Consider the following 24101-nt stretch of genomic DNA (forward strand, 5'->3'; position numbering starts at 1 on the left):
AAACATAAATTGGTTGTTTAAAAACGTGTTTCTAAAGCTAGGAAAAGACATAAAGCTTGTCTTTTTTTTCTTTAGTAAGGTATGGTGCTATTTGGTGTCTTGCAGCACATTTCTGGGATGTAATAATAATAATAATAATAATAACAAGCAAGTCCAAACAATCATATAAGCTACTGCTACTTTGAGTAGATTATTATTTGTAGCATCTACAGGGCTAGTGGCCACAGAGATGGGTTGGATATACAGCCTGTATCTGTCCCGAGACAGGATCTACAACAGACTGTTCCAGCTATACTCCTACAAGTTCAGACGTAGGAAATCTTTCATACCACATGCAATAATTCTCAGCACTTAATATATAACAATGTATATGTCTGACAGAGAGTCATCTCTATAATACTAACAACAACATTAACATTAATTAATTTAATGTTTAATTAAGCCTCTTAACATATGCACATAACATCAAAAAACAAATGTGCAATTAATTACAGTCCTATTATATTGTATATATCATAGTCCCAGGAACAGCAAGATACTGCGCAGGACCCTCAACCTCCCAGTCGTCTGGTAGAGGACACGAGTTTGAACGATAGACCGCCTGCAGGGGTGAGAGGGGAATTTGTTATATGTAACCGTGAAACCCTTTCTTAAAGGTGGTCGATTTTTACCTTAAATAACTTTCTGTTTTAATTTGGAAGGCAAAACGGAACTATTTCCGGTATCCCCCCCCCCCCCCCCCCCCCCACCCCCACCCCACCGGGTAGTTTACCATACATACCATAGGTCAACAGCAGAAATATTACCTGCGGTTACATTGACTCTCAGAATGCCAGTTAATGAAATGAAATTAAAATGGTCACAATACACACGCTCATAAACACTTAAAATGTATGTTTACCACTTTTCCAAGCGGCACTGCTCGTTTCTTTACATTCTCGCGTTCAGTGAATAAAACGCCACTAAAGAAGTTTGTTCCTTTGGAGACACCGTAACAGTTATCCACGCAGTTTCCGCCCAACAGGAAGTGAGCGGAGTCCAGCGAAAGTGTGAGTGAACTGTCAAAACAAACCAATAGCGACAAAATTATATCTTCACTCAGAGCGTCCGCACATCTAAAGAGGTCCCTTCACCACCATGGACAACATGCCTAACCCTCTGTGGTGTTTCCGTGAGCAGCAATCGGCAGAAATGTTCTTGGATGACGGGGTAGAGACGGTGACTTCTGTGGAGCAGGTAAGCACACGAGCGTTAGCTTTTCTTTTTTTATAAGGCAGTGTGGCTAATGCTAACGTGCGGCTCTCCAGTCTGGGTGTAGAAAAGTGCACAGAAACTAAGCTGCCATACACACAATGCGTTATATTGCTAAAATGTCGGCACTTTGATTGAAAAAGTAATCAGAAACTTGTTTGCGGGCATTAGTTCGCCGTGCTTTATCCATTTAGCCCATGGGTGGCTAGCTTTGTTCCTTAATGAGATTAAGTTTGAATGTAGCTAGCTGCTAGCCAACTAATTAAAATAGTTAAGCCTGGGCATGACATAAAGTCTAACTTTGTCTTTAGTTTCTTCCCAATTAAAACAAGATAGCAGGAGAGGGCTTTTATTTTGAAAAAACCTTATAACACGTCAATTTCTGACAGCGTCTGAACATCTCTGCATCCTGGGCACTGTTCTTGAAAGTTACTCCACTGCAATCATTTTAGATCAGATCCAGTAACAGTTATCACTTCAGTCAAGGCACAAGTTAGAACTGCATTAATAAAAAAGGAAACTAGGATTCAGACTGCCGTTTTTGCTCATTTCTAAAAAGTTCATCTTTCATTTTTTTTCCGGGGGGGAGCAAACATTGTTATGTACGTTTTTGCTATTTGCAATCCAGAAGAGATCTTTCTCTCGAGTCTGTGTGGGAATGTGCGACAGCTGCTGCAGCATGCACACACATCTTAATCCAGGGTGTCAAATTTAATGTTTGTCTCTTACAGTGGGTATGCACAATTCAGTGATTTATCCATATTTTAGTACCTGAATTTGTTCATACTTTAGGAAAACATTTAAAAGTGCCAAGTAAACAAATGAAGACCTGGCGGTCTTAGGAAATGAGGGAAGTGAGAGCAGTGATGGCGGATCAGGCAGATGAAGAAGAGGAGGAGAAAGATGCAATGAGAAAAAGATAATGAAAATATACAGGTTACAGGTACACTGTTAAATGGTCATATATAGTTTAAAAGAACTATTATGATAGTTATGTTAGAGTTATGATGTAACTTATAAGATGTACTATTTATGTTTCTGGTCTCTGCAAACATACATAAAACTCAATCAGGTGGAATGACAGTGTCCATCTAGGTGCCTTGTTGCTTTTGCTAATTTTGCTGATTTTTACCCCTTTTGATGACACCATACACTTAAAAAAACAGTACAATCAGAAATGTATGCATATTGTAGCATATCCCCATAGCAGGAAGAGTAGTGACTATTGGTGATGTCACAAGAAATTTCACACGTTGCAAAGCCCTCAAGAGGGTCAAATTGGACCCTTTGGCGGGCTTTTTTCACCCACTTGTCATATGTTTTACATCCCTGGTCTAAATTAAGCTATATATGAACAAATAATGTCAAAAGTTACCCATTTGATTATGATAGAAGTTTTAAATATTCCTGGCTGCTAACGTTGATAAAGTAGCTCACACTCTTTCAGTCACTTTCCATAATATAGGTCATGTGTAAGGCACAAATATGAGGTTATATGTTTTGAATTGATTGAGTTGACAGTTTTGACCACGAAACACACATGAGCTATTAATGTTCAGGGGTTTACACATCAATCGCACCTTTTCTGGATTTTGTGGCTGATGCTAGTCCAGATTTTTAAATAGGAAATAATTCTGTTTTCTGAAATGCCTAAAATACGTTTTTTTTCCCCTCAAAATAAGCTTCATAACAACCAATCACATGCTGCTTTTTTTCTCTTTTATTAGAAAAAGGTGGAGAAATCCATTCAAGAAGTCATGAGTGTTTACAAGCAAATACACAGCTTACCACAGTAAGTATCCGCTGTGTGTTGTAGAATACAATGGAGCAGAGTCTGTGAGCTTTTTCAGGCAGACAGCTCAGCCCACTACAGCCTGTGATGTGCCTCGTTCTCCTCACTTCATATATCAAACACCACCTTCAGATTTGAATATTTAATTAAACTGCAAATCCCCATCTCTCCCTCTGACATGTTAATGCTGATGCTGCCATGTGTTGCTGCCAACATTTTCAATCCCTAAACTGCACCAACATCTACCTGTAGGCTCCAGAATTTTAATCATCTCCCACTAATTTCTATGTTTATCCTGTTTGCGGGGAGTGATGAGCTCTCATTATAGATTATAGAGATTTTGGATATCCGCCAAAGGAGGAGGGGGGTTGTTTCTCCTTTTGTCCAAGGGGAACAATTAACAATTTGAAGTCCTCCTTCACACTGCAGTACATTTTTAGAATTACACATTCCATCATACAAAATGAGGAAAGTAGATCACAGATGTAAGGATGTAGGTGATAAACACTGCCATCATTGATTGGCAATTTATTTGCCAATGGGCCGATAGCAGACAGTAAGGAAAATGTCGACCAATACCAATTTTCAGTGCATCCCAAAGTATTTTCACTATATGTGGGATTGAGTCATTTATGGGTAATGTTGATGTTTGAAAAAGAAGGAGACGGGATGGGTTCAGGTGACTCTTCTGAAACAGAAAAGTAGAATTGCCTTGTCTCTTTATAAAAATCTCAAAATCTTACTTTGTTGTTTTTTTTTTAAAGACTCAGACCTGGCTTCCTACATTGTTAAAGTCATTACCTGAAACCAAGAAACTAAATTGGCCTGGTTATGACAGAAAAGTGTGCATTTTCAGACTCTTGCTGACAAGTAGGCCAGACGTTGTGTAGCCATAGCAATAATAATTACCTATTCATCAGTCACTCATAAAGGTGACTACATGAACAGCCTATATGAGGCATTTACAGAAACACCATTATTGGCCGTAGCTGTTATTATGTTTTTTTTACTCACAAACACCTGCTGTTTGTTTGCTATTAGAGAAGGCTGCACTGTGATGCACGATGGCTGTTATCTTAGCGGCGAGTAGATCTGCCCACGTAGTTTGCTTCTGCTATCAGCTGCCGTCGCTTCTCAATGAGGTGACTCATCTCATTTCTATGACAACTGCTAGATGTGAATGTCAGCGGTACTGCAACCAATGGAGAAATGCATTTTAGTACTACTAAAGAATCTGTGATATTCATCAGCTAAGGTCCTGCTTTTAGTGGTGATAATTGTTTTTTCAGCCTTGGCCGGGACTTGACCTCGAACAGGTGGGAGGCAAGATTTAAAGTTTTTAGATACGCTTTTTAAAACATAGTTGCAAAGTGCTTTATAGGACATAATAAATGGATCATATGAAATATAAAAACAGTGAGTGATTTACAGGATGGGTAAAATAAAGTATTTAAGAATAAATAAAGGAGGAATGAGAACATTTTTATTATTAAAAATTACTTTCTGTAAGAATAAGTTTTGAGGAGGGATTTGAAAGTAGGGTCTTAACCCTCAGCGCCTCTGGTTAAGGGATCCACAGCTACAAGCTCTAACAGAAATGTCCTGATGGGGGTACGACAAAGCAAGTTTGGCAAGTTCTTTGAGTTAGCTGGGTCGACAAAAACCTATAATCAATGTCAGCAATCTGTAAAAATATCTTTTTGTTGTGCCTTCATTTTTTGTTCCACTGTTTGTTTTTCTTTCCTTCATTAGTTTATTTCTTTAGATAATTTGCCTGTAATATTTTTTCTTTCTTTATGTGCTTTCTTTCTCTTCTTTCTCTTTTAGTTCTTCTATTCTTTCTATCTAGTCTTTCTCTCCTTCCATGGTCTTTTCCATAGCTTTTATTCTTTCATTAATTTCTTTTTCCTTCCGGTCATTTGGTCATTCGTTTTCTTTTTCTTTTGCTCTATTTATTTATTTGTTTGGTCATTCATTTATTTCTTTAATTTGTTCTTTCCCCCTATCTTTTTTAGTTGTATTTTTGTTTGTTCATTTTGTATTTTTTGTTTTCTTTCTTTCTTTCACTAATTTTTGGTTTCGTTGTGTACACTTGCGTGTAGCCTGTCGAGCTCTCAGCATTTAAAAGGGTGGGTTGAACATATATTTGGTGTGGTGGGCAGACGAGGTTTTAGATGTGGAGCTCTGCTTCTGTCATGTAGTGATCTGTGACTCATTCTGTGTTGGTAGAAAGCGCATATTATAACAGGTGTAGCGAACACTGTGTGGAAAGGTCAAGCAGAGAATCAGAGTGGGTGGGTATCAGTTGTCATTGATGTAGATATATAGTCAGACTTATGTTTATGAAGAGCTGCAGACTGAATTTTCATTCAAACATTTAAAGATTAACTATGCAGCTCCTTAGTTTCTGTCATTCTGTTATAGTGTTTTAAGGCATTCTTTCATTCATATGTTTATTTTTATTAGTTTTTGCCTTAATTTCCTATATATTATAATATGTGTGATTGTCTACCTCAATTTAATTTGATGTTTATTCGGGACAAGAATACGATATGGACCAGTATCACATACCACAGCATTAATGGGTGGTTTGTGGTGCTGCTTCCTAGATAGATTTTTATGCATAAAACTCTTAAAACTATCGACAACAAATTAAAAAAACAGTGCAGAAAAATATGATAAACATGATGACTTTCTTTTCTTTTCTTTTTTTTTTTTAGTTTCGTTGAGAAATACTTTAAAACTTGAAAGGCTAAGCTGATGTTTTGTTTTGCCTGGCTTTGGTTTCTTTTTTCTTTTTGTTCTTAATGAGGACAGGCCTCAGAGCTCTCCTAATAGAAAGTGAATAAAAAAATAAGGAAGAAAATAAACAGAAGTCGCTAATTAGACTGCTGAGGATCTGAATATCTGAAACGAGTGAATAAATAATGCAGAGTTTGATCACAAACCCTTGCGTAGACGATCATTTTATTTGTGTTTCTCAGATTTTGGGCTACCTGGTGAATAATTAATTTTTGACACATAAATCAGTTCTTCTTTTTTTAAAATTTAAACTTACAAATGTTAGAAAAACAAGTGACTTGTGTGTCTAAGTTTTTAAATTATGAGTACTGACACTTTTCTGATTTTTTTTATTTATTTTTAAAAAAAATTTCCAAGTTGTCTGACATTTAACTTTTTGTCCCGCGTTTGTTTTTCAGGCCAACGTTGTTGCGGGAACAACACTACCAGTATCTCAAGAAGGGCTTACGTCATTTATCAGATGCTTATGAGGTAAAGTAAATTACTAATAAATAAAAGAAAACACACACAAATTATGTGTTGTAGATATATAGATGTAGCCAAGTTTTCGGGTGAACTCATTGTGAGACCTTGCCCCACCCTAAAATGTGACTTACTGTGGTCAAATGGCCCAAAGTGTGAGTGGGCGTTAAGGCGCCTGGGAAGGGATCTTGACACTGGATTTTAGATGGCAGACAGTTGGTGTCGTAAGCCACAACTTCTGCTCAAAGATGGTCATTCACAGTGGACATAGATGGCCTGTTTCACTCCTCTTTCAAACCATCTGTCCTCTCTGTCCAAAATGTGAACAGGTGCTCAGGTGGTATTAATTGGATCCCAGTGTGCCTACGCCTCCACTACCAGCCCAAAGTGTTGATGCAATGCAGGATGGAAATGTCTCAGCAGAAGTTGAGACTCATCAGGCAATGTTTTAGTAATCTTCTGTTGTCCAGTTTTGGCAAGCCTTTTGGCGAGTGAATTGGAGCCTCATTTTTGGCAACCACTGTGGTCTTCTCCTGCTGTAGCCCATCTACTTCAAGAACCAGCTTGTTGTGTATTCAGAGATGCACTTCTGCTTACCTGCTATCAGCTCGAAGTAGTCTGGCCATTCTCCTCTGACATCAACAAGGCATTTCCACACAGAGAACTAGTACCGACTGGATATTTTTTATGTTTGCGACCATTCCCGGTAAACTGTAGAGAAGATTGTGTGTGAAAATTCCAGTCGATCAGCAGTTTGTCAGATACTCAGATCAGCTGGTCTGGCACAACCATTCCATATTCATTGTTTGAACGATTAGCTATTTGCATTAGCAAGCCGATAAGTGTGTAACTAACAAAGTGGCTGGTGAGTGTATGCTTAATATCGTGTGCTGAACAGTAGGACACCAACTCTCACTGCCTCTGGAAAAATGCCGAATTGTTATCCTCTGCTTTAAATAGAAATGCTGCAATTTTCAATTGGCCAAAAAAATATAGTTGTCTGCTTCTGGCAAAGTCACTGCTTTTTTTTTATCTTTTACTTTTTTAATGTGTGTGCTTTTTGTTACTCTAGCCAGAAGAGAGAAAAGCATTTGTGTTTCTCCTTTTCTTCAGCTCAGTAACTTCATTATTTCAGTGGAGTTTCCTTTGATCACACAAAAGCAGGCAGACAGCCAATTTATGTAGTTAAGTGTACGCAGTGCTAAAGAGAACAAACTGAGTTTGAATTATATGTAATAAAATCAGCACAAAAAGCATCACACAACTAATATTTGCATCATAAATGGCAGACATAATCATAAAGTCCATTTACCAACTGCAGAAAATGAGTTTGTATGATGTTTCTGTGTGGCTCACTCCCATCATTTTCCTCCTCCTGCCTCTTCTGTGTCTGGCAGAGTTGTTTTTCTCTCATCTGTGCCTCTGACTGGCTGATCTCACAATCTCATTTATAGTTGTAATCGGTCATGTGATGCCCATTTGATTTTGCGTGTGTGTGTGTGTCTGTGCGAGTAGTGTCTGGATGCTAGCCGACCGTGGCTTTGCTTCTGGATTCTTCACAGTCTGGAGTTACTACAGGAGCCCATTCCTGCTGCCGTCGCCTCAGAGTGAGTCACACACGACAACAGAGTGGAGCCAAATAATACCCGTGCACTGCCAACGAATTTTGTTATTTATTGCTTTTTGCATAGTTCTCATAATTATTGCAGTAAAGCAGGTTTGTTGAAGATGCCACCCACCAATACCCCACCGCCCTTTCTTTATAAATATCCATAAATAGTAAATGTAGAAATATGGTATAGTTGTGATGTGCTAGCTTTACTTAACAGAGTTTTTTAGTGGATTTCATTTTGGTTTATTTTTTTAAAGACACAATATCCTTGATGACTGCATTTTTTTTTGCTTTGTAGTTTTCTCTTTTGTATAGCAAAATCTAATATAACCACACACAACTTTCAGGTCCACCTCCTGGTAGCTAGGCAAGTGGTGTTTTTCTGTTATGGTTGATCATTGGTAGTTTGCAGATGGCTTGTAGACACATTACCGCCCCCTTCTGGTAGTAGTAGCAAACTCTTACGTTAAAATAGGCCCTAAAAAGGAGACAATTTACAGTTTTGAGCAGGATAATCTTCCTTTCTGGCTCCAATAATGAACATAATGTAGTTTATCTTATTCCATATGATCTGAAATTACCGACCACCCTATAAGTTCAGTGGTAAATGTCACAGAGTTAGGAACCTGAGGCTGTTTTCCCTCAGACTTCCTATAGAGGCCATTGAAAAAGAATGCAGGTTTAGTGCATCTGCTTCAGTTCTCAGACCCAGGGGTGATGCACATTTGTATAATTGTGCATATGAATAAACCCAAAATTTCAACATATTTTTCTAAAATGGTCCAGATGTGTTGAAACGTGTTATATTGCTTAAAACAAGTTAGAAGATCAGACCACATCTGTATAGAATACAGTTATACTAGCTCTTCCTATGTCTCAGGTTATACACAATAAAAAGAGATTAAAATGTCCTTTATACTTTATTCCTTATGCTACAGTCACACTGTGGCAAACAGCAGTTGGATACTGAGGCACAAACAAAATGAGTGTAAACTTGTGATTTCGTTGCCTTTGAAACGGTTGCTTTGAAAATGGGGACCAGGTCTGTGACCACTTGCTGTTATTTTTCTTCTTCAAAGCATCATTGGTGTATCAAGATGGTGATGAAACAGCAATAAGACTGAGTTGGTCTGCTGTCAGTTTGTGATTGAAGTTGGCAGATACTTAAAATTCATTTGTAACTGTGACATATTGTAAACACTGCAATTCTGTTGCCATCTACCTACTGAAAAATTCATATTAACTACTTGATTTACAGTCTAGCTGCAACCTCATAGATCTGGACCCAAAATTTCCCCCAAAATAGTGATGTAGTTCCTGCAAGATGGCAGTTTAAGTGCTCAGCAACCTTATTTTTATATAACCAGAATGCAACCAGTTGGCAGCCAGTTCAGTCGAATCCCCGATTGCAAAGAGCCATGTCACACATGGGATACACTCATTGGTGCAGACTGACTCTGACTGACTGCAGCGTGTCAGGAATCTGACTGTTATGAATTGAAAGGGATCATGTGCCAGCAGTGCGAGTCAGACTGCAATTGTTTGTAGACAGGTTTCTCCCACCGGGTGACCTATTCAAGAGCCTCGCGATCACAAGTGGCCCACCACAGGTTCAGGGTGTTGCACGCAGACATTATACTACATTACATGTACCAATGTTACTGTAAACTCCTCCTATCCTCTGGCTCCCTTCCTAAAACACAAGTCACCATTTTATAAAACAGAACCAGAAGTGGTAAGAGATGAAAGATGTTGATTAAATTACCATATAATGACCAATAAAATGCTTATTTTTTTCCTGTCCAGCTGCAGCATTGGCCAGGGCTTTGCTGTTAAATCATTCCTTGTCCTTGCTTCCATGGCTAACTTCAAGAAGTTTAATTTATTCTCTGTAATAGAAAACTCGCAGTAATAAAAAGTTGGGGTGTTGATGTTTGAAGCAGTGAAATGAAGGTTTTTCCAAGAGTTATTATGCCTGATAAGTGTGATTAAAAGTGATGACAACATTGTGCACGACTGGCAGGTGTACTTTTAAACATGTTTATGCTGACACGGCTTCAAACACTGTTGCTCTCACTGCCACCAAAATGTCATTTGATTAAATTACTGCCAGTCAAAAGTAGCACTCTGCAAACCACGTAGCGAGTCGCCGTTACAGGCTGCCAGCCCACGCTCTCATTATAACCGTGAGGCGTGCCAGCACACCGGCTGGCACTGCCCGGGCACCAACGTGATGGCTTTGTGCTCACACACACAAAAACACTGGCCCTGTTCAACGATCTATAACAATGCAACCTACAAGAGATTGCTTTCTCTGGTTTATGAAGTGTACACTGTTCTCAGGTCAGTGTTGGCACCAGACTGGTTGGCCAAAGTTAAAGTGGGCTTCCCTTCCAACTCACTTGGCTCAAAGCACTCTTACAGTTTTATTATTTTTCTCCATGGCGGAGGATGAAGAGGACATTTGTGAGAGAAACAGCGTGGTGCATGGAGGCTGGAAAGAAAGGGACCTGTGGTAGAGTTGGTCTATGCGGTATGACATGTCAGCTAAAGTGAATAGCCCAGTGGAGCGTGTTTTATAGCCCTCCAACTTTCTGCCGGCCTGAGATAGAAAATAGGAGCTGTGATTATTTAGTAAACGGAAACTGTGTAGCGTGTAGAAAAAGTGGTTTGTTCAAGTCAGGTGAAATAATTAGTGTCAAACTTTTAAACAGAAAGAAAAGCTGTTGTACGTACATACTTATACAGACTGGAATCTGTATTGTACAGGATTACTTAACCCTCAGATGACCAAGTGGAGTAATTTATGACGCTATTGTGTATTTTTGTGCTTATCAGCCTCTTACCACATCCTTTATCTATGAAAGATATTCTAAAAATGTGCTAATGCAAGTAATTATGGTTTCTAATCATTTCTATGCAAAAGCAACTTGATCATCACCTTCATATCATTTTCATTGTCACATTGGGTATTAGATATCTGCTGCTGCTAACAGACCTTTCTACTGAAGGTCTGTTAGCCTTGGTTTACGGCAAAACATTGCAATGCAGTGATTAGAAGCAGAAAACTGCAATAAGATTGAAGACTATAATGTTTCAAAAATACACTATCCACGCCACAGTAATGGGCCAATTACTGTTTTTAAAAAAAGCTAAAAAACATGTAGGAGAACTACACTGACAAATTACTGGTAGTAAATGTTTTTATGATTAAAGATGTGTAACTGCAACATACGACATGGCCCCATTTCTTGACACCTCCTTGAATATTTGGTTCTAAAAATAGTATTTAGATATCAGCATTATTTTTATTTTTTTTTTAGAAATTGTGTCAATATCTTGTGTAACTCAAGGAAGTGAGCATCAAAACTCATTATCTGTGCAAATATACATTTCTGCAGATTGCCTAAACATGCCAAAAATTGCGAACCCTTTGGGTGTTGACACAGATCTGGGGTAAATGGAAACTGTAACTTGCCGTCTTAATCAAACGAATAAATAAATAAATTATGTGTTTTACAAAAAAGCTGAAAAAATAGTAAAACAGTGAATTTGAAAATTGATTAAAAACAGTAATTATATTTTAGCATTATTGCTGCTGGATTAGCCTTTACAAACATTAATGTGATTTTTGGCAATTACTGTTAATTGAGGGCAGTTGTGGGGTAAACCTTTGGGTGGTGGGCTAATACATTTGTTCAAACTATCAATACAATTAATGAGTGTTTTGTTGCTGCTGTGCAATTTCAGCAATCCTGCATGTAAGAGAGTATGCTGGTGTTTATAGTACATTCATGTAGTACCATTTGGCTGCTCTTTGTGGTTGTCAGTTTGTATATCAAATAAATAATGAAATCATAACCTCTGCATCTTTGCTCTCCAGTGTGTGTCAGTTTCTGGCACGCTGTCAAAGCCCAACAGGGGGTTTCGCCGGGGGACCGGGGCAACACGCCCACCTTGCACCCACCTACGCTGCCGTCAACGCCCTCTGCATCATCGGCACAGATGAGGCCTATAATGTTATAGACAGGTATGATCACACAGTGTGCTGCTAGGGTGGTAAAACTACAACATGACAAACACAAAATAGCTTCTGTTAAAGCAGCTCAGTTTGTTTGAAATTAATATGTCAAACAACCGCTAATTTATGTGATGATATTTATTGGATTTCTTTTAGACTTGCATAGTTTATTACAGTGCTCTTATTGTATCTTGGATATTTATTTGTGTTTTATAGGCTATTTAATATTGTGTCCACATGCCTGTGGGCTTTAGATTGGAATTAGCTTGCAGTTATCCTATGAGATGAATCTTTTTGTGCAGTTTGTTCTCTGACAAATAAAGATGAAACTAAACTGTGGCTGTGTAATTGATATTCATAATTTATGCCTTTAAATTTGTTTGTGTAACTGAATTTCCCTCCTATGCTATAACCACTATAACACATTTTCTTACAGTTGGAGGGGGTTGTCGCAGCTACGGATCATGTTAATGTTATTTAACCAGCAGCTCATTATAAGAGCATTTCGAAACACTGTTTACATGAGTTGTTTTTCTCCTAATTGACTCTGCGTGACGGAGAAAAGGTGAAGTTTTGCGTGTTTACAGTCAAGCAGCGATTCCTGTTTCTTCGCAGCAACGCAGATTTAGACAGCGGGTGTTGACTTTGCATTAGTGCTTTATTAAATTTGCAGCAGTTACTCTTCCATCCCCTGCCCTCTCTCTCCTCTGCTTATTCGTCACTCCATCTACAGCTCCTCCTCCTCCTCTTTACACCATGAACTCTTCCTTGTTTCTAATCGACCCTTCTCCCCCTTCTGTTTTGACTTCCTCCAGGGAGAAGCTGCTAGATTTCTTGTGGTCAGTGAAGCAGCCAGATGGCTCCTTTGTGATGCACGTCGGTGGAGAGGTGGATGTCAGGTGAGGCCCCAGAAGATAAATTTTGATTCCTCTATTTATTTTTTAGAATTTGCTTTTCACCACATAAGAAATTGTATGTCGTTAACTACATCTTTGATGACTGCTTGGTGTCATCTTTGGTGTCCATACTGTGTTGATCACAGTAAGGGGGTCATTTTTGAAGGCTAATTTCCCCTTAAGCACACTCTGCTTTGTATTTATATTCTCCTGTGTTTTCTTTTAGTGTTTATAACAGGGGAAATAATGAGAAATGCCCACATCTCTTTTACATAATAGTGGATTTATCTCATTTTGGATGTGTGTGTGTTTTTTCCTCTTTGAGGCTGTTATGTGGGGCTTTTTGTTATGTTTTTGTTTTGTTCTTTGAGGTTCAGTTTCCTTTGAACAAAGAACTTCAGAAGGCACTTTTTCATTCTCAGAGGAGCCTGATATCTGTTTCCAACCAATTAGCATCGAGGTGCCATTATGTATTACTGAAACTGTCTTTCTCTTAGGCAGGTTTTGCTATTCAGTTTTTGATAAACCATTTTGTGTCACATTTTTCTAAACTGTCAACAAAGTTATCCTTATTTTGAAAGTTTTTTTAGGGGTTTTAATTACAGGATTTTCTGATTGATGTTAGTGTAAGTGTGGTGATATACAGTGTTATGCAAAGATTTAATTGCCTTATTCATGTAATCACTGTTTTCTGCTAGAAGTCTGATATAGCTTAGCTTTTTAAAAAAACACACATTCAATTTAATTACCATGAACAAGTCTGGCTGCTGTCACTGTTCACGAGCAGCACTAAATGTATTTTCCAGATGAAAGTACTCCAACAAGAAGTGGCTTATACATTCAAGGGAAACTTTTTATTAGGTACAGCTTGCCAGTTCCAGGTTGGATCCTGTTTTGCCTTTTTTGTTTCATAGATTCAACAAGACGCTGGAAACATTTTCCATAGATTCTGGTCCATATTAACATGATAACATCACATAGTTGCTCCAGATTTGTGTTTTGTTTTGACATCTTAACAGGAAAAACAGTAACTTGTCTTTCTACAAACCTGGTTTAAGGTTTTTCCCAGCACAAATAAGCACATTGGTTCATGCACACTAAAAGCAGCAAGCCTGTGTTATCATATTTGAAAGAAATTGAAATCAAATAAACCCCAATTATTAAAACAGTCTTTCTTTCATTGCTGGTGATTATTGTTTGTTTTCGGCTTGAACCTCTCAGTAGTTATTTAGTTAACATAGTTTTTGTGAACCCACATGAACTATAGCCATGGTGTTCATCATAAAGATAGAAGATTATTATATGACACTTTTCGAGTTTTTGGACGATCTCTGCAACCAAATAAGGAGTTTTATGCACGTCCGATACCTGAGCTTTTCAAGTGATTTATTGACAATATCAAAGATTAAAAAAAACACATTTCTTGAATTCTAGTTTAGTTATGATTCCTTGCAGTCTCAACGTTGCAGGAAAACAAAATATTTAACAGTCAAAATGACTGACTGAACAGCAGGGGAACATAAATGGCAAATTGGATGTTTATGTTTGGTCTGCTGGCAGCCTAAAACTACAGTATGATGATGTTTAGCGAGAGCAGACTTCCTGCTCCCCCTCAACTTTATCGCGATCTTTATCAGCCTGATTTGTTTTTTCTGCTTTTTTAGGAGTGCATACTGTGCAGCTTCGGTAGCATCGCTCACAAACATCCTCACACCTAAACTGTTTGAAAACACAACCAACTGGATTCTCAGGTACAACAACCGACCACAGCACTCTGAGTAAATTATTAAAGAGCATTTTTGTCCTGCTTTTTTTACATAATAGAGTGTATGGGTTTTTTTGTTTTTGTTTTTGTTTTTTAACTACATGGTTTACTGATTTCTAGCTGTCAGAACTGGGAGGGTGGTTTAAGTGGAGTACCGGGTTTGGAGGCACACGGCGGTTACACGTTCTGTGGTACAGCCGCCCTTGTCATCCTGGGCAAAGAACACATGCTGGATCTGAAAGCCTTGCTGGTGAGCACATCCTCCCTCTCCACCTTTTCCTCTCTATTGTAACCTCAAATGCTCAGTCTGTGTCCCAACAGCAGAAAAAGATGCTATCATTGTCAGTCACAACAGGGGCTTTGTGCTAAAGTTTTATCGCTTTCAAAGTTGGGTGCTCAGTTCTGTGACGAAGCAAGCAGAAAATGTCATTAAAAATCAAATACAATGTTGCAACTCACAACAAAATTTCATCTTCTGAAAAATTTGGAGAAATCTCTCTATGTCAGTCTTTCCTTCCCCTATTTGACAAACATTAATCTGATCCACTTATTGTTAAGCTGTTCTCATACTTACTATCTTTGTGATGATATTTACTGACTTTAATGCATCCACAGGCCTCTAATTCCCAAGTTAAACATTCACAAAAAGTGCCAAACATCAGGTGCTGGTTTAGCTCAGTAGTTGAGCAGGCAAGCAGATAATGCAAGCCCAAATGCAGCAGCCTGGGTTTGATTCTGACCAAAGGCCTTTTGTTGGGCATCTTTCCTGTTTCCTCTTTACTGAAAACTATCTAATAAAGGTGAGAAAAACACAAAATTTGTCACTCAGGAACTGTCCTTGCATACATCTTTACACTACATGTTACTTTTATTGTGCACAATCACACGTCGCAGTAATGCAAACCTCATCATGAAGTACTAAAAGGAAATAAGTATTCAGTGACTTCAAGCAACAAAATAACCACAGATTACATGAAGTGAGCAGGTCCCAAGTTAAAGAGTGAATGTTACTGCTGTTTGATAAAAGAGGAGGCCTGAATTTATTGATGTCACCTAGGTTAGCATAGTGACTGTAGTTTCCACTGGTTTACATGCGTACAGGGCTTCAGTTAGGGGGGAAAAAAAAAAAAAAAAGCTGCCTGGAAATGTTCAGCTTTTAAAAAATTCCTTATTCTGATAGTTTGATGTTTGGTTTCTGTGATAAATTACTCATAATTTGTTTGAAGCAGCTTCCAGGAAAACTGCAACCTGCTCTTTCTTCACAGACTCGTTTAAACTGGCACAATTACACAAACGCATTCGGCGAGTCCTTGTAGCTGTCCTCTTTACACAGGAGTAACTTAATAATGACCTGCATGTGAGCCGTTTAGGAGACATCTGTAAACTGGAGCTATAAAAAACATGGGTTACACTCTTCCTGAATCTACTAAAACTGCCGATGTTCCTTTTATGACTTCTTTACGTTGTTTTCCTGCACCGTAATGTGCTTCCGTGTATTCAATCACTCTTTCTGTACTGTAGAATAAACATCTGTGCATGTAGTTACTCTCAGAGCGCTCTGGAGGACAAGGTTTACATTAGTTTTTGTTTTGCAACTGTTGGGATGCTTTGTTTCTCCCCTCAGGGAAATCTCATTTCCCTTCTTCCTTAGTAGTAAAAGGTTGGGAGCAGCTTCCCTTTAGCTTTGATGCAGGTCGAGCTTTTGAGTCATGCTCAGGGAAGCTGCAGTGGGGCAGATGCTCGCTGACACAAAGCTTGAGGTCATCCTGAGAAGATAAAATGATAAGGCTGTCACCAGAAGGCCAGTCTGCAGCAGTTTTTTATATTTTATTGAGCTCATAAAACACTTGATGTCATCATCCCTTAGCTTTTATTCAAATACTGTGTGATCACATTTGCATGTAACTGTTAAGTAAACCTGTTTCCACACCTGCTTGCACACTCCTATAAAGTCCCTCCACCTTTAAACAACGTTACAGTTATTTTCACCCAACACCCAGCTCAAGTGGCAGGTCAACAGAGCGCGGTCTCTAAGGTGTTGTGTGTCACTGTCCATCCCTCAGAGACGCCCGGCATATGGCTCTGACTGAAGGCGGCGGGTTAGCAAAGGTTGTAAGTTGAAACCAGGTAGAGAATATCAAAAGCAGCAAGACTCGCTCGCTGCACAACTCGAGTCATAACCTAGAAATTGTATGTGAGAGAATGCATAAATCATTCATGTTGAGATACATAGATAATTCACAATGAACAACTTTCATATTTACGTGGTGTCATTGTTTATTTTCATGGGGATCTATTAATGTTCTTGTGATGATCATAGTCCAGATTCTCATTAGGAATTCATTAAATCCGTGAACAACCAGGCAAAAATACTCATTTTACCGCAAGCCGCATTGTTTCTTTGCCTTGCATTTTTCTTTCTTTGGTAAAGGCGGCCACTTCTCACATGATTAAGACATTTAAAACCTTTTGAAGGTGCACTAATTAAAATTTGCCTCTGTGGCACGCAAACACCCATTAGTTCCCTCATCCAAATTTGGATGACTACATATGTGGCCAGTCTCTAACCTTTAAAAGAGAGAGGTGGGGAGCTTGTTCATTCAGGTGACTCTCCTCCAGTATCTCTTGGGTGACTCTGAGGTGAGGTGTTCCAACATGTCCTAAGGGGGGGAGGGGGCAGAGCAGACCCAGGACATGCTGGGGAGATTACATCTCTCAGCTGGAATGCCTTGGTGTCCATGCAGAAGAACTGGTGCAGTGGGTTGTCTGGAAGACTTTGTTTAGGCTGCTCCCCCAATAACCTAGCCATTGATCAGCAGCTTTTGTGTTACATGGCCTGCGTATTGTCACATTATTAACTCTTTCGCCCTCGGACACTCACTAGGACTAACCCTTGTTGCTCTTTTCTTAACTGAGCAGTTTCTATTATATTTCAGGCCTGCTACCAGAACAAAATGACAGTTTTTTTTTTGTGTGTGTGTGCACCAAGTTGAGAGCAAATCTGGTCCAAAGAGCACTTCAAATAAAAATGTGTTGCAGTTTACAGTTTCATCTGGTGTAGAAACATGTAGAGGTACAAATGGAGGCTGGAAATGTTACAAGCATCACTGCTTCTGTTACCTCTTGAAGGCTCTGGCTGCTGGGCTGGGTTCAGGACACACTCACGCTGCGAGCTTTGTAAGCACCTGCAAAGCCAGCGTGCTAACACAAAGTTCAATTTTGCGTTAGCTAGAGTGGATCGTTTTCTGGCATGGGTGTACTTTGTGCTTCACTGTTACGTTCTTGTCCTTTTGTGCAATAAAAATGACAGTTATGTAATCTCCACTCCTCAAAAAAGTGCAGGCTGCTCAACTATTATTTTCTGCTCCATCAACATGAACGCCAGCTGCTTGTAGCACAAGTGCACAGAAAAGGGGACGCATCATGATGTTCTTTTTCTTAGTCTGCTCTTGCTGGTTATTAAAGAACACAAATTATATTCCTACAAATTCCTTAACTTATGCAATGCACATCATAAATCAAATACATTGTGATAATTTGATGCTCTATTTAAACAGCAGAATTTTCAGAGCCGTTTTAACGCTCTCCACCACTGCAGCAAATCAAAGTTCAATATTTGTAGCCAACCAAAAGCCTTTTTTTCCATCTCAGCCCCCAGATGCAGTGAAATTAAAGCTAAAGCAGCAGCATGTTTGAAGCATCTATGATACCCTGTGACTTAATGAGGAATTATGTGAAAAATAAATAACAGAAAATCTGAATTGAAGGAAATTTGCATTGGAAAAAAAAAAATTAGGCTAAAATTAGCTGTTTTCGCCATGTTTAAATACTGATTGGGATGACTCTTACAGTGTATACCGTTTTGTCAACTGAAACACTCGCTCTTTGTTGTCTAATGTGGCCAAAAATTGGGCTTGTGCACAAAACACACATACTCACTATCAGCAGTTTTCTAAATCGTTCCTATTCTGAAAAATATCAGGTCCCGTCTGGTCTGCTCCTGTCTCCTGTCTCGTCTTACCCTGTGAGGTTTTCAGCTGTTGGTATACATGCGATTCCACTCAGAGCTAAAGGGACACAAACACATTATAACATGCAGTACATGCTTTGTTTGTTAATTCAGTGTATTTAAATGTGTGTTTGTCACCTTTCCTCCTCAGCGTTGGGTGGTCAGCAGGCAGATGCGATTTGAAGGAGGTTTCCAAGGCCGCTGCAATAAACTAGTGGACGGCTGCTACTCTTTCTGGCAAGCTGGACTCCTGCCTTTACTCCACAGAGCCTTATACAAAGAAGGTGCCTTTACATTTTGACCCTAAACTCTTAAAACAGTTCGAAATGGAAAGGTCTCATCACCGTAGCATCAAGTGGCACGAGGAAAACAAATTTAACAAAGTGTGATTTTTGGTCAGAATTATTTGAAATGATAATATCAGCAAGTCTCCACTGACTTCAGCTGATCTGAATGAATGTCAGTGCAACAAAGATAGACTATTTTTCCAGTTTTAGTAGTTTTTCACCCAAAACTCTTTGACTAGTGAGTGATAGATTTATCAGTGTCAAAATCATAAGGTTTGTCGTGAAGCAGTCCTTCGTTCTAAAATGTAAATCAGAAAAGTAGAGAATATGTGGTTAGGAGGTCATTTTTCTTTAGATTTTGACTATAATTTGTATTGTTATTCTGTGGGTTTTTTTTAAAATGTTAAAACTGGAAATAGCCAGCGTGTTCACATTTTCATGTTGAAAATGAGGTCTGAATTTTCTGTGGGATCATCCTTTTTTTGTTGGTTTTTTTCCCCTCTTGTGACTGACCTGTGTGTTTGCTCAGGAGAGTCAGAGCTGAGTCAGCAGCGGTGGATGTTTGAGCAGCAGGCCTTGCAGGAGTACATCCTCCTGTGCTGTCAGAACCCAACAGGAGGCCTTCTGGATAAGCCTGGCAAGTCAGTACCACACCATCTGAGCGCACACACACACACACACACACACACACATACACACACACACACACACACACACACACACACACACACACACACACACACACACACACACACACACACACTACATATTTGTACAGCTTTACTCATGCGTAGCGTTTTTACATCACTGCCCTGTTTTATTGTCTTGGTATGTCCAGGTCCAGAGATTTTTACCACACGTGTTACTGCCTCAGCGGCCTCTCCATAGCACAGCACTTTGGGAACATGGACAACCATTATGAGGTGATCCTCGGCAAGGAGGAGAATAGATTGGTGAGAATGAAAGATATACATTATATGAAACTTTGACAAATGTTGGGTGTAACAAATATTTTACATAGAGAACATGTTACTTGTTGGGGAGTGGAATCAGAAGCTGGTCTTTACATTCAGTTAAAACATGTCATCCTAAATGAGCTGTTCTACAGTTGTGTATATACTCTACCTTCCTGTTTCGCTCAGTTAGATTAGATAATCAGTGCACACTCATATCTGTCTGACCCACCTTGGCTTTCTGAATAACTCTGTGAGGTCTCAGTCATCATTAGTGAAGACCCTGAAGGGCATGGTTGAGAAACACACGGATGTACGTTGCTTTTGCTAAGAGCTTTGCATCCATCGTTATTTGGCGGTCATCCTAGAACAAGACTTACACGAATGCCATCCCTTCCCCTGTTCCTTGACTTGTAAGCACCGACCGCATATATGAGAGCAGGTAAACGTATAGCAAATCAGTCTGCAAGAGTGGGAGCTACACTCTTGGATACTGTCCAGGATTGGAAGATGCAGGTTGACTTGGATCAGAAGCTCAGTTTTCCACCAGAGATCACAGCACCTGCTCGTAGGCCGGGCCAAATCTCGTGGAACAAACGGTACCATTAAAGAATGCAGTGGGTGAAACGCACGAACAGAAAAAGCTGAAATAGCAGCTGAAGCTGAACAGAGCAACGAATGTACAAGCTGCTCCCTTTAGAGTTGGGATGCAGGGGATTTGTAGTGACATCAACAACAAGGCTCCCAAAGAGCACAGAGGTTTGAGAACAGGCTTTCTGATAAGTCATCAATTCACTGTCAGTTTGGAAAACGGACTCAAGTGGGACCGCAGGATGTCCAGCATAAGTGGTAAAAGCAGAGCAGCCATGAGAAACCGCATGTGGAGCTAGTGCATAATAATGCCTCAGCAGATGAGTCCGTGCGATCATAATAAACCGCTGGGCTCGCAGGCGTCTGCACAAACCCTCCTGGTCACCGTTTGATCTCAAGTTTTCTGTTATTCAGACTGTAGCAGACCCACTGACAGGACACTGTGGAACATGTTTGACAGAAACACATATTAAAGCATTCACAGGTTTTACAAAAAAGGTGCTTTTCCAAAGGCTGTTATGTTAGGGCGAAGTCCTCACCGAGTTACACTAATTAACTCCTGAGCAGTTTAAAGAGATTAACATTACTGTTAATTTTTTCAAGTCTGAAATGGTAGCTAACGACATATGTAGATTTTTGATGGCATTATTTATTCCTAAAGGTCTGTGTCAGTCTCGGCTGAAAACTCTGCATTAAATCAGGTGGTTTGATTTAAAATAAAACAATGTTTTAGGACCTTTTTGCATCAAAAACTGAAATACCAACAATAGAGCTCAAATATTATGTATGTATACAGGTTTTTATATCATGTCACGCTGTTGCAAACACAAGCTGCTCTTCACGAGTAGATGAGAACTAACTGTGCACAGTGACATGGCTGCTTGCAGAGATAATCGTTCATACGTGAAACTGCTTAAGAAGGTTGGCAATTTTTATTTTTTTATAACCAGGACATGATTTCTGCACTACATTTTATATGTATTTTATTTTATTTTATTTTATTTTTCTTTTTGGGCAGTTTTTGGTTTATAATCCCATTATTTTCAAGAGAAGTTGCACATTTTTTCTGCAGCCAGTATCTCTAAAACTGGGAAACTTGCACTAGAATATTTGCGCAAGAATACTTAAGTTTAACAGTTTAACTGTCTCTTTAAGGGTAACTGCTGCTTCTTTTTTTTTTCTTGTTTTTTTTGCATCCTTTCATTTCATCACCATGCAGTAAATAATTAAAGTACTGGTTTTCTTTTATCAGCCATTGTTTAATCTGCACACATCTGCAAGAAGAGCCAAAAACGCCTCAACGCTGTTCCTGTGCTGACTATTGAGTGCAGTGCAGTCAGGTTTAATATGAGCGAGCTATAAAATGAGAAGCTCTGAAAGATGCTCTACAATAAGTGGGGTTTATATAAAAAAAATAAATAAATAAAAATTGAAGCTACTGAAATGACACGTGTGGTTGCACGTAAAGGCCGCGGCAGTTGGTTTTGGTTTTGTTTTCCTGTTTGCTGTTGCATTACTGGCACTGACAGCTGTTTACAGTAAGTCTTCCCCCTGCACATGCATATGCATATCGGCTCGTAGGTTAAAACAGCAGCCGGGTTCAAACTGTATCCCTAAAGTGCCTGAGCTATGGTGTTTTCAGCTAAGAGTGTAGTGGGTTTCTTTGTGGTGTGCAATTCTCAGATAAATCAATAAAACAGTCTCCGTGGATGGTGGCAGCTTCCTGTGATGAAAATGTTAAAACTGCATCATAATAGTGAAACTGCAGTTCCACCCACATCAGTGTTGCAGCTAATGGGATATAATAAGAAAAAATATACATACTGCGACAAACGAAATATCTCGCAAATCTTATTTTTTCTTCTTCTCCTGACTTTTTAGGCACCAACTCATCCAGTTTACAACATCTGTCCAGAGAAGGTGGCTCAGGCCCTGCAGCACTTTCTCCGGATGCCCGTTCTCGAGGTCAGCAGGCAGCCGGGAGGCTCCGGTGAAGACAGACAGTCAGACGCTGCTGCTGCCTCCTCATCAGCTGACCTTCAGTCCTAGTTGGTCCTCAGCAGTAACATCACTGTGCGTTTTTAAAAAAACAAAACAAAATAACAAAAATCAGCCAGCTCTGGGGATCGCCCCTGAGCCGGGAAGCTGTTGTCAGGTTTTTTGTGGACAAGCGGGATAGTCGACCCTCACTGCAGACCAGTGCTGAATTTTGCCCCAAATAAAGGTCAACGGTTTTGCAAGGGCAGCCTCACATTCAGTTGAAAATCTGGTTTTTGTTTTTTGTTTTTTTTTTCTTGTTTTCTTTTGCTTGCATTGTCTGTTTTCATTCTCTGAAATAAAGGTGGAACTTTATAAGGTTTCAGTAGGTTAATAAAACTTGTTAGAGCTTTTCTCATGATGGTGTTAGGGTGCTGAGGGTTGGTCAGGTGTTTTTTCTGGGTTTGTATGTTATATACATATTATATTCACTGGCCAGTTCATTAGGTACACCAGTTCCACTGCTTTTGTAAAGCAACCAACAATAGGGCGGCAACTTGGTGTATTTACACACACAGGCATGGTCAAAACAACCTCCTGAAATTCAAACTTTGCTTCTTCTTTTTTTTTATGCCACATACTATTCTGTCTATCCCTTTGTGACCACACTTGTATGGTGTATCTACTGTGTCACACAGCCGAAATCATCCCGAACTGGTTTCGTGAATGTAACGAGTTCACTGTACTCAAATGGCGTCCGCAGATCTCAATCCAGCAGAGCACCTTTGGGATGTTTTTGAACAAGCGATTTGCATCGTAGATGTGCGGCCAACCAATGTGCAGCACCTGTTTGATGCTATCATGTCAACATGTGCAAGAGTCACATGTCAGATGTTTCCAGCAGCTTGTTAGCAGAGGATCTAACTTGGTACTAGTGTACTTAACAAAGTGGCTGGCGAGTGTATAATCACACTCGGTGTAATTTCCCTTTAACTTGAAGCTCAGCAAAACAGGATGCAGTAGATCTTCACCAGGTGTTTGTGTTGCCAAATTAAAAGGTAGCAAACTGTGTCAAGTCCATGATTACCTATGATTACAGGACAAATGGGGACAAAGTATTAAGACAGCTACTTAACTCTTTCCCCCATAAAGATCACATTTTATGACCTCCTTTGTACCCTTAACGATGACTTGACACCTCAGTGTGTAACAATAAAGATGCGGTTTGATGACCATTAGGATATTTTCCAGGTTTTCAGATGACAGCTAGATGATGCAGACCCAGTCATTTTGTCCTATAAGCAGGCCTGAAGTATGAAAGACGCTCAGTTCAGGGAAGAGCATCAAGGGTTACTGCTATAGGCTTTCAAAAGGGTAAAGTGTTAATGTAGATCTTAAAAGGTTTACGTTTGAGGTCATTTTAGACTTTACAAAAGACAGAATAAATCTATACATAATCAGATTTAGTTTTTCTCATCTCAGTAGTTGCACCCTCCCATTTTAGAAACTGGAGCTTTTGGACATTTGCCAAATGATTTATTGCATCAGCTTTATAAAGGCAGCGTGTCTAGGCTCACTCCATGCAAACATGTTATTTACAGTAACTGGGGAATGGCAGTTACAGGTGGATACTGGAGAAGGGCGAGTCGGCGCTTGAATAGGTCATCAAATTGGTACATGTGT

General features: G+C 39.4%; 1 protein-coding gene across 1 annotated transcript; it reads left to right on the forward strand.

Annotated features, from left to right (window-relative positions):
• The first annotated feature begins 993 nt into the window (after nucleotides 1-993).
• Nucleotides 994-23487, forward strand: fntb (farnesyltransferase, CAAX box, subunit beta). The gene is made up of 12 exons (XM_084952278.1): nucleotides 994-1236; nucleotides 2979-3043; nucleotides 6244-6316; nucleotides 7823-7914; nucleotides 11803-11949; nucleotides 12756-12839; nucleotides 14501-14587; nucleotides 14722-14851; nucleotides 18762-18894; nucleotides 19427-19538; nucleotides 19736-19850; nucleotides 22323-23487. Exons 1-12 carry the CDS (start codon nucleotides 1138-1140, stop codon nucleotides 22488-22490), a joined length of 1305 nt encoding a protein of 434 aa, XP_084808404.1. The 5' UTR covers nucleotides 994-1137; the 3' UTR covers nucleotides 22491-23487.
• The last annotated feature ends 614 nt before the right edge of the window (nucleotides 23488-24101 follow it).

This window comes from Perissodus microlepis, chromosome 15 (assembly GCF_051167445.1).
Source record: "Perissodus microlepis isolate ML-2025 ecotype Zambia chromosome 15, ASM5116744v1, whole genome shotgun sequence".
In the NCBI taxonomy this organism is placed as follows: domain Eukaryota; kingdom Metazoa; phylum Chordata; class Actinopteri; order Cichliformes; family Cichlidae; genus Perissodus; species Perissodus microlepis.